Source organism: Haematobia irritans, chromosome 2, assembly GCF_050003625.1.
Source record: "Haematobia irritans isolate KBUSLIRL chromosome 2, ASM5000362v1, whole genome shotgun sequence".
NCBI classification, from domain to species: domain Eukaryota; kingdom Metazoa; phylum Arthropoda; class Insecta; order Diptera; family Muscidae; genus Haematobia; species Haematobia irritans.
This window is the reverse complement of record NC_134398.1, coordinates 44,525,818-44,537,769: the sequence shown is the minus strand read 5'-3', so window position 1 is coordinate 44,537,769 and position 11,952 is coordinate 44,525,818. Positions and strand designations below refer to the sequence as shown.

Here is an 11,952-nt window from a genome sequence, read left to right as displayed (position 1 = left end):
TGAAATTGATCAGAATCAATGCAATGCAAAAATCAAGAACCAAATCTTTACGTCTATGAACACGCTAATACGGTTTCCTAAACCCAATATTTAAGCCAAGGTCACAAGGCTCCCGTGTACTGCAATCGAATGTATCAACTATGACCCAAAATTATCAGACTACTGAGCTGAAGAACGAAATGTGTATTAAAAGCAATAACCAACCCAATAAACTGGGTTGTTGTGAATTTTGGATTTAAATAAAACTCAATAAATTTGAATCAAAACAAAGCAACGATAAGCCAACCGAGGTGAGAATCCTCTCCTCGCTCTCAGTTCACGACAGATAATTGTGCGGAGAAATGGTAATAAAAATAGGATGAAGTCGGTAGCAATAAATTGGGGTTTTAATGAAACGCGATAAAATTGTAAACCAAAACAAAGGTAATGAGGTAAATGACGTGGAAATTATTATTCTCTTTCCAAGCCAGTAGCAAAACTTAAGCGAAACAATAATTCCCATATGGATGTAATGCCGCCAATGAGTTCTCGTTATAATAGCGACTAATCAGGTGGTTATTATTCGCCTGTACACTCGATAAGGATGCAGTTTAACACAATTTCTCCGATGCCGTTAACTACAGGTTAAAGGCAAGGCTACACTAAACTACTGTATGTAAAATTAATTCCAATGATTTTATACCAAAGGTTGTATATTAACAAAAAAAAGGTGTATAAAAAATGCTCAGTTCGTCGGCGTAGTTCAATTAATTGAACGCTCCTTCCATATAGAAGCTGTAATTTGACTTTACGTTGCGGTGTAAATAACTTAAATGAATTGTTATAAAATCGATGCGAGTTGTTTATGCAGTCATATTCATGTAAATGGAAATTTGTATTAAACCAATTTTAATTGGTCTGCGGTGTATCCCATATAAATAAATTTCCGATCACGACATCATATCGAAACGCAATTTGTGTCTACTTCCTTCCTTAAGCACATATTAATTAAATTAACCAACTAGGTTTGCGGTGTTATTCATTTAACCGAAATCTTATAAAGGGATCAATAGCAATAAATTGACTTGGGTCATAACGCGGTAAATTCCAATTAAATGAAATAATTATAATAAACCTAATTTTGCGGGGTTATTCATTTAAACAAGAATTGGTAGAGGGGGCAATAATTCGATGTAACATCATCGTGCGGTAAAATCATTTGAAGTGAAATTTTATGACAGTCGTCTCGATCAATAATAATTTAAATTAGTTTTCCACTTCATAAAAAATGGATGTAGCAATGGACTGTATGACTTTCTTTTCCTTTTTCCTCCATTTGACTAAATATTGATCATTCTTCCTTCAGTTGTTTAGTTGAGATTTTATTGTCTCATTTCAATACCTTCTTCTTCTTGGAATATATTGGAAATTGTGCTTAACTCTACATGTAGGCATTATCATTTCATTCCAGTGATGCACAGATACTCAGATATTGACCTTAGATTTAGAGCGAGGCACATAAAGAACTAACGAAAACTCGTTATATATTTCTGACAGTTGTCTTGCACTATTTGTCGTTATTACTCTTCAAGCCTATGAACATACAAAATTTTTTCTCTCCTTTGCACTCGAGCAATGTGAATTATCGGTATTTACCTTACTCACACCGCACTTTAAATTTTATAGCGGTACTTTCTTGACGAAATACAAAAAAAAAATCTTGTCTTCTGGGTTACCGTTATAAGAAAAAAAATGTGATTTTTAAATAACAATACGGGTTATGTACTCACTTTTTTCATCGAGTTTAAACACCAAATTTGCGTAACTGTAATCCAACTAGAAAATTCCCATATGAAGCGTAAATATAATCCCACTAGCAAATTGTCGAAGTTTTTTGCATTATAACTCAAAATGCGTTGATTCAAATGTTCTCACACAAATCTTCAGATTGTTCCTTAAATTCGTTTTGTGATTTACGTAACCCGAGTCACTTCAGGACTTTTTTTTTCTATTTCCTCAAAGCACTTTCTGACAATAAATGCCCTTCTTCCCTCGCATAAAAGTTGTTAATTTACTTTGACACTAGGCACAATTTTAGACAACACTTGCTTATTTTTACGGTGCGAAATTTTGCGGTTTTTATGAGTTAAAATTTGAATTTTGGAGTTTCTGTTCTCCTTTTCATACTAATAAATAATCACCCGCGAGTGGCCATCACTTACCGCTTCCGAGTTAGACTAATGGTATCTATCATTTTCAGTTGTTTTTTACCTCATGATTGGAGTTCCAGTGGTGAGTTCCAAATTTTTCCAACGTCACTGCTTCTTCACTTTCGTAAGGACCATGAATAATTCAGCTGGCGGCAATAGCGATCCCAAATGTAAGTGACCGTTCTACTCAACATTTTAGTGTTTGGTAACTTATGTTTCAATTTTACAAATATTTCTTATTTTTGACATTTCGATTATTTTGATAGATAATTCACAATGGTTCTAGTTACCAAGTTTCATTTTTCCTTCTCACGAATTCAGATATATAATTCACAATTCAATAAGTTGTTACAGAACTAGTGTTTAATTTAAATTTAAATCTCAAGTAAACGTTTAAAGATAATGTCCAAAAATTTCATTTTTGGACAGAGACTTTGGAACTCTTTTTATGTCAAATTCTACGCTTATGAATCGGATGATGGAACAAAGAAGTTGGAGCGTACCACGTGCTGAAAACTGGTTTTGGTATATACCAGCTTATATGACACACGGAAATCTGGACTCTCGTTTTTACTTAGAGTAGGTATAATGGCGACTTTTCAGTTAATTATGATACCACAATATTGACCTTTTGTTTATCACTGAGTGTAGTTCGATTCAATATTAAGCTCTAAAATTGTCACCAACATATTGACAGGGGACCACCGCAAAAAAATGTTGAACCCATTTAACCTATCTATCACGATGATATACGTGTAACAATTACAACCCAGCAGCTTGTATGTTATACGATTCTCCAACGATGTAGGGCAAGGATCAAATCGAATCTTCTTCTACGACCTCGATTTATATCAAACTCGGTGTTTAAATCTTCATCATCATCAAAATACTCGTCTTTATATTCATATTCGTCGTTAAGTTTCCTAGTAGTAACAAAAATTGATTGAATGCATGACATTGCACATATGCAATTATATGGCATATATGCAATGACAGTTCATATCGGCTCAAACACATGAAATTGCAGATATGATATCATACATTGTAGAGCACTTGTAAATATAATTTGTATTATAAAACTATATACGTAGCGTTTAGAATAGAGTAAACTTTTCATTTTATATTTACATTTAAAAAAAATTTTAAGAAAGTTTCATAATATTAAAACAAATAAGTTAAATTTTTCGAGGTACTCAAAATGCTTATTTTAATTTCGCTTTATTTAAATGAAATTGTTACGATGCTGGACAAAATCCTTATCAAATATAATAAATATAATCTACGGCTTCCAAAATGTAAATAACAAAAAAAATTATGGTAAAATATGTAAAAGAATAGGAGCTAGACAGGCAAGAAACTAACATTGCATATATGCAATGTCATGCAACGAAGGGTTAATGGTGTTAAATGCTAGCAAACAATTGTTCACACCAAAATAAATTTATGTGCTGTTGTAAAATTACTGTTTAGAATTTAAATATAATGTGCTTTTGAATGGTTATCGTTAACCTTAGGATTCGATGGAAAAATATTTTTATATACTCGAATTCACGTTCTTCTTTTGTAAGAGTTTTTCAATTTCTTCGAAAATTTTAAACTTGTATACAAAAACCTTTATTTGTTACACAATTTTTATTTTTGCAATAAAAAATAATATTTGATTTGAACTCAGTCCATTTCGTTTATATCAAGCATTTTTCTTTTCTGACTTTAAGTCTTTTATAAAACACACTTTACAATTTCGTAGTAAAAAATTAATAAAATAGTATGTAATGCTGAACACCTTTTCGGGAACTTCCGAACGAATCTGGACTATATGTTAAAAAATATATTTAAACAAGTAAGTAAAGTAGAAAGTCGGGCGGGGCCGACTATATCATACCCTAAACCACCATTACAGAATTAGTAATCATAAGCATTTGTGGGGTAACATATAGGTCTGGGAGATAAACCGCAGTTGGATATTTAAGAAAATAAGGGGTACATGTCTATGGGTGCTTTGTGTCAATCTGACTATAGCTCATAGTCAATGTTGCCAGGGAAAATGTTCGGTTTACCCTACAAGGACAAAAAAAGTTCCCTACTTTCCCATACATTCCCAAACAATTTTTCCTACTATATTTTTCGTTAAATTTAAAAAATTTTACAAAACAAAAATGGTTCTAAGCACTTTATTATCTTAAAACATGAATATGCAACGTATATAACTTAGAATATAAATTTGTATTACCACCACGGTTGCCACAGTTGGTAGAATTCTACCCAAATTAGTAATCTGGTTTGTTAAATCTCCATAAAAATAAAATTTTGGAAAAAGTTTCTATAAACAAATTTTTTGAGAAATTTTTCTATAGAAATAAAATTTTGACAATAAATTCTATAGAAATAAAATTTTGAGAAAAAAATTCCCCAGAAATAAAATTTTGAGAAAATTTTTTATAGAAATAATATTTTGAAAAAAATTTCTATAGAAATACAATTTTGACAAAATGTTCTATAGAAATAAAATGTTGACAAAATTTTCTAGAGGAATAAAGTTTACCACACATTATTAAAGATCAAGCCTTGCCGGCTTCTAATTTCCTCCTCTAGAGCCACCAAAATGTAAAAATTATTACAAATTGTGTTGAGTGAAAATGTCCTACATTGTGGCCCTACGTCCCTACAAGACGCTAAATATTAGAAAAACCCTACATATAGGGAATTTCCCCTACTTCTAGCAACACTGGCTGTGTTGATATTGCGCCTACGGAGTTAGTATGCCACTAATATTGAACCCATTACTAAAAAAGAGAAAATCGTTAAATTAGTGTGGATAATAAATACAAATTTGTAAAAATCGAGCAATATTCTTATGTAAGAGCTACAAGTACGTATAAGTACGATCGGCTAGTACATCAAAATTTGAAATTTGAGTAACATTGGTTAATAAATAAGAGTACTATGGCCAAATTTGGGAAAATCGAGCGATGCATATATATGGAAGCTGTATCTAAATCTGAACCAATTTGCATAATATTTTGCGGATTTGATTAATACCACAAAAGGTTAGCTTGTGCAAGATTTGAGTAAGATCAGTTACGAAATGAGGCCTGTATGGTCAAACATAAGGTTATAAGGGCGAATATTTCAAAATCGGGCAGTACATATATGGGAGCTATATCTAAATTTGAACCGATTTCGATGAAATTTTGCACATATAGTTATTACTATAGAGGACTGGATCTAGCCAACTTTTAGTAAGATCGGTTAATAAATAAGGGTTCTATGGCCAAATTTTGGAAAATCGGGCTATACATATATATGGGAGCTATATCTAAATCTGAACCGATTTCGATGATTTTTTGCACATATAGTTAGTGCTTAAGAAGACTACATTTAGCCAAATTTGGGTAAGATCGGTTGATAAATAAGGGTTTTACGGCCAAATTTAGGAAAATCGAGCGGTACATATATATGGGAGCTATAGCTAAATCTGAATCGATTTCGATGGTTTTTTGCACATATAGTTAGTGCTATAGAAGATTATATTTAGCCAACTTTGAGTAAGATCAATTGATAAATAAAGGTTTTGTGGCCAAATTTGGGAAAATCGGGCTATACATATATATGGGACTATATCTAAATCTGAACCGATTTGGATGAAATTTTGCAGACTTGAAGGGCGATGGAAAAGATTACATTTTGCCAAATTTGGTGATGATCCGTTTCAAAAAACGCGCAACGTGACCCCATTTGTCGAAATCGGGCGATACATATATATGGGAGCTATATCTAAATTTGATCCGATTTCTTCCAAATTCAATAGCGTTCGTCCTTGTGCCCAAAAAACTCGCTGTACTAAATTTCATCAAAATCGGTTAATAATTGCGACCGGAATCCTGTGAACAACAAATACATGGACAGACGGACGGACGGACGGACACCAAGCGCTAGATCGACTCAGGAGGTGATTCTGAGTCGATCGGTATATATTTTATGGGGTCTAAAATCAATATTTCTGGTAGGCACATTTTTTGGCCGATCAAACTTATTATACCCTGACCACTATGTGGTTTAGGGTATACAAATGGTGTTGGTCGAAGCAGGGATCGAACCCAGGACCCCTGTCACGCAAGGCGGACGACCAACCACTGGTTGGTTTTTTGTCCTGAGTAGATCACGTAAGTTGTTCTAAGTTCTGAATATTAGGAGATCTTTTCTTTCATTTTCATATTTTTTGCATTGAAAAATCAGGTGTTCAGCATTCTCGATTGTGCCACATATGGAGCAATTGTTTGTGTCCGCAAGTTTGATTTTGTATAAAAAGTCCCTGGTATACGTGTAGCCGGAGAGAAGTCTATTTATGATTTTGATGTGTTCTGGTGCTAGAGTTGAGTTTTTGTACCATGGTTTGGAAGGCGGTTCTGAATAAAAATGACTGAAAAACGTGTATTTCTTTGTGATTTCCGTCTTGTAGTTATCAACCCATTCATTCCATAGCAGGTTTTTGATTTTATTTTGTGCATCCTTTACAGAGTGCTTAGACTCTATTAAGCAGCCAGCATCAGCAGCATGCCTTGCGAAATGATCAGCCAATTCATTTGGTGGAATACCCACATGAGATGGTGTCCATATTAGAGAAAGTTTTGAGATCATAGAATTGTTTATCTTCCTTAGGATTTCGTTTATAAGGTAGTTGTGTTGAGTGTTATTGCCTAATAGTAGACAGGCATTTTTGCTATCAGTGAAGATCGCAGATTTACAAATGCCGTCTTCAATAATTATGTCTACAGCTTTTTCAATTGCATGTAACTCTCCTGTGAGTGAGGAAACTTTATCTGCAATCTTGTAAGCGAAGTTTTCTTTGGTAGAAATATTGCACACTGAGCAACCCGTTGAGTTTTCCATCGGAGAGGCATCGGTGGCCAGAATAGCAAAGCCTTCTGACATGAGATCGTTTACTTTTTGTCGATATATCGCTAGGAAGCAGTCTTTGTTTATGGTATTTTTGTTCGAAGGGAAAGCGTTTAGTTCAATTTGTACTTTTCTAGACGCCTGAACTTTTATATTAACTACCGTATTTATAAGTATATCTTTGAATTTGGTGTATACTAGTCCTAGGCTTGTTTTATTTGTGGCGTTTGACGTGATACTACAATAAAGCTCTTTGTTGTGTATTTTTAACTTTAATATCTCCTTTGCTGCGAGATATTGAGATCTTTGTTGTGGAGGTAGGACTCCTGCCAAAGCATAAGCAATATGATTTGGCGTGATTTTGGTTAGACCAAGGTTTCTTTTTAATATTGGATTTTGAAATGTGTTAATCCTTTTATTTAAGTATTTGGGTGTGTGAGCCATGGATGAGATCAGGTATTCAGTCTTTGAAAAGATAATCGATTTGGTTATGTTAGTTGCTATGGATGGGTGAAGTCCATATTTGAGTGAGGTTAGCATTTTTATTGCATTTAATGAGTTTCTACATGAGTATACGATATCATCATAGTGTTCCTTTAGCGAGAGGCTATTTGTAATCTTTCTTCCCAGAAATTTGATAGAAAGCGTTGGCTTTATTAATTTTCCTGTAAGAGATATTAGTGGAGTTTTCCTCGCTCCTTTTGCTACGTACATTACCGCCGATTTGTCTCCATTTATTTTGAGTTTGAGATCTAAGAGGATTGCCGCAAACTCAAGGACTTTATTTTGAAGAACTTTGACTGCATTGTCAAAATCATGGTCATGTGTTAGGATTATGAAGTCGTCAGCAAATTGAAATATGTGAGTATTTTGATCAGCAATTTCATGCAGCCTACTGGTATAGATGTTGAAGATTGTTGGACTGAGACAACTTCCTTGAGGGACTCCATTTAAAATTTCAATTTCATTATTTCCCATGACTAGAAATCTTTTGCTGAGGAATGAGTAGATCCAAGAGGATATGTGTTTCGGACAGTTGATAGATTGTAATATTGTATAAAGGGTGTTAATATCAACACATTCATATGCACAAGAGACGTCGAGAGTAACAACGATAACTTTTTCTCCTTTTTCTTTATTTAAGTTGATAACATTGAGGATGTCATTTATGCATATAGAGGCAGACATATTTTTCCTATATGCATATGACCGGGGTGGAAGTATGTTTTTTTCATTTATGAAAAAATTCAACCGTGTTTTGACCATGAGATTTATCAGTTTTAGCAGTACTGAAATGAGAGCAATTGGCCTGAAATTTTTATAGCTTTCCAAGTCCTTACCCTTTTTTGGTATGGGAACAATTTTTATTTTGCGCCATTCATCTTCTAACTTACATTCTCTCCAGTTTTGGTTGAGCGCTTCAAGTAATCGGTTTTTAGCTGAGAGGTTCAATTGTCTGATCATTTCGTAAGTGATACCATCTATACCTGCCGCAGGCGAGGTAGTCTTTTTTTTTTAAACTTCCAGGAATTCATCCATTGAAAAATCTTTGACGTTTTCATCGCTAGAGATTTGAAAAGATGAAGTAACATTATTGGGAACTTGAGTCTGGAGGTGGTTTAGAAATTTAAGATCATTCTCAGCACACCATTTTGACGTTCTTAAGATCATTCTCAGCACACCATTTTGACGTTCTTGAGGTCGACGAGGAGTCTCTGCAGCTTCGTACGAATTTAAAAAGTGATTTGGAATTTGGATCTTTATTTAGATTGTTTATTTTAGATTGAAAGGAGTTTTTTTGGCAATTTTGATTTCATTTCTAAAATTTTTAATGGCTATTTCAAGTTGTTTAGCATTTAACGCGTTTTTATTGCGGTCAAATTTTTTCTGAGTTGCTTGCCTGAGTCTGAAGAAATTTTCCGTTTTGGCATTCCACCAGTTTTTGGGTGTTTTTTTTGAGGTCACAACAAATGTGGCGTTTTTTATTTCCGATTTTAGTTTTTTTTGAATATCATTAATATTGTTTGATAATGTGATATCATTTAGATTTTTGATTAGTTTATGTTTGGAGAGAAATTTATTTTTTGCTTTTGCAGAAGTATTGATTTTCATCACTATAGGGAAGTGGTGGCTTCCGCCAATTGTATGATTTAAGACTTCCCAAGATATTGAGGCTAATGAGTTAGTGAAAGAAAGGTCCAGAACAGATCCTTGAGAATTGTCTGTGAGGGATTTTTTAAATGTGGGTGAACCATTATTTAGGTTTCTAAAAATTGAATTTTCGAAGATTTCTTTAATCATGTTACCTCTAACAGAGTCTTTGCAATCACCAAAAATTCTTGAACGAGCATTAAAATCGCCACAGAGAAGAACATTCTGTTTTCTGTCTAGGAAGGTTAATAACCTTTCTAATTCAGTTTTCAATATTGATGATTTAACGGAGTGCGGGAAATATACCGAGACAATTGTAAAATTTGTTGGTAAGTTTTTTGTTTCACAAATTATAATGTCTAGACACGAAAAGAATTTAATTTGTTTCATGCTAATGTCATTTTTGACACATATGGCAACACCACCATAGTTATCTTCCCTCTTTTTTGAAAAAATTTTGTAGTTATTTAAATTTGACCGAAAGTCATTATCTTCATAGTTGAAAATTTCACTCAGAACACAAATATGTATGTTCAATTTGTTTAGGTAGAAATCTAATATATCTTTGTTTTTATTTAGGCTTTGGATGTTATGTTGTAGGATGTTCATTTTTTCTTTCATTAAAAGGGGTTAGAGAAATTGGATTTGTTGTATTTTTAATGGATTTTTTGAAATTATCTAAAAAAAGTAGACCTTCTGAACAGTTTGCAGCCTTTAGAATCGATGATAATTGTGTGGAGAACATTGTGAATACTTTTTCAAAATCTGAGACTGGTTGATACGAGTCATATTCATAAACTGCTTTTGATGGAGTAATATTTATAGGAGTAGCTGTGGGATTGAATTTTTTTGTTACGGTTTTTGCAACTTTATTATATTTAGTTTTTGTAACTCTTCTATTTATTGCCTCATTTATGGTTGTAGAATTTGTTTTTGTTTTTTTGTTTAGCTCAGGAAATTGGATTTGGTATTCACTTTCACTTAAAACATCATAATAATTGTTGTTACGGAAGGTATCTAAACATTCTTTTCTGGATTTGTTCGACAAGGCCATGATTTCTCTTAGAGATTTTTCATCTTTCCATTTTCTACATTTTTTTGATTCATTGGCGGTGTGATCTGTTTTGTTGCACAAAATACACTTGGGGGAAATGCACTGAGTATCACAGATTGTGGTTGCTAAGCAAGAGGAACACTTTATTTCTTTACAGCTATTTGGACACGGAATTTCTGTACCACACAAGAGGCATCTTTTTTTGGAACGACAGCGATTTGCTATATGACCTAATCTACCACAATTCTTACAGAGACGTAATGGCGGAATATATAAATTTGCTTGAACGATTGTGCAAAACATTTTTATTTCATGTAACAGACCATCATGTATAACACCAACTTTAATGGTTTCGGACGGATATGTTTTGTTGTTTTCATCTTTGTAGCTGTATCTGTACACAGAAACTGCGGTTAAGTTTTTTTCTTTAATTATTTCATTTAAGATTTTTTCACCTTTGTAAGATTTAGGAACATTTTTTATGATGTAAAATTTTTGAATGAAGCGATCAGGAATAAAAGCGCTTATGTTAATTGTTTTAAGTTGTGGGTTGTTTATAAAGGCATTGGCCTCATTGGAGTTATGAAAAGTGAGCCTAAAGGTATTTAAACCGACATTCTTGCAAATATAGTTTCCTGGAATGTTGATTTTTTCAAGTTTTTCAAATAAATGTAGTTCTGAATTTTTAACTCTAGCACTTATAGGATTCTTCGAAGAAACTAGCACAAAAAAGGGGCCAGGATGGTCTTCCGGGTACAAAATGACTTTGTTTTTGAAGAAATCGTAATGAAAATCACTATCGATTGCATTGTTGGTTGAATGTTGGATTGCGTTGTTTTGTATGTTTTGTTTGTCTGGAATAATGCCTTTAAACTTTTTAAGTTGTGGATTATTAATTGTTTCTTCAGTTTTTCTTATATTAGGTGGTGGTGGAGGAAGGGGAGGAGGGTGATGATTACCCTCCATGTTTTATGATTTGTTTTATATTTTCCCACTTAACTATTGCCACTTGTTTTGTTTTTATTTTTTTAACAGGAAAAAGAAAAACAAAAATTAAGCCTTGTATATAAGGACCGTTTGTTGCCTTTTTGTTTTTGTATTTTTTCGTATATAAAAAACGCACTAAGTAGAAAAGCGACCCGCGCATGTATAAACCACTTTGTGCACTGAAATGTATGTTTAACAATGTTATGTTGTTAAACAATGTTATGTTTGCATCTGCTCGTGGGCGCCGCAAGCTATGCTATATAAATATAACTTATAACGATAATTATCTCTTGATGACCACAACAGCTACGTAGCCCAGTGGTTAGTGTGCTGGCTCACAAACTGTGTGGTCCGCTGTTCGAATCCCTGTCCGGCTAAAGGTAAAATTGAAAAAAAAAAAAATTATAAAATTTAATAATTTCTTCTACAATGTTTGTATGAAAAAGGTGCTAAGAACTAAAAAAACTCATGGAAGTGAAAAAAAAATGTGAGGCAATATACAATTAGGCAGATATATTGAGCACAATATTCTTTGGGAGAAAATTCTTCTCAGCATATAATATTTTTGGGTCCAAAATGCCTCCAAACATATTATATGTTCACATAATAACATATAGTTTTTTGGAAGACAACATTATTGAATTTAGATGGAAAAATACAAAATGTTTGGAACTT

The 11,952-nt window shown here is 33.1% G+C and overlaps 1 protein-coding gene across 1 annotated transcript; it reads right to left on the bottom strand.

The window, feature by feature from the left end:
- Window positions 1-2,973: 2,973 nt before the first annotated feature.
- LOC142224547 (uncharacterized) lies at window positions 2,974-8,273 on the bottom strand. Its single transcript, XM_075294330.1, has 2 exons — window positions 6,577-8,273; window positions 2,974-3,112 (listed from the first exon to the last, which is right to left on the bottom strand). The coding sequence occupies exons 1-2, from the start codon at window positions 8,271-8,273 to the stop codon at window positions 2,974-2,976; spliced, it is 1,836 nt and encodes a 611-aa protein (XP_075150445.1).
- Between the last annotated feature and the right edge of the window lie 3,679 nt (window positions 8,274-11,952).

Bases quoted from the DNA above. Each gene is read 5' to 3' on its own strand.
- LOC142224547 (XM_075294330.1), bottom strand. From the start codon at position 8,273: ATGTCTGCCTCTATATGCATAAATGACATCCTCAATGTTATCAACTTA. The intron at 3,113-6,576 runs GTACAAAAACTC...TGTTACTACTAG, and splicing joins GAACCGCCTTCCAAACCATG to GAAACTTAACGACGAATATG.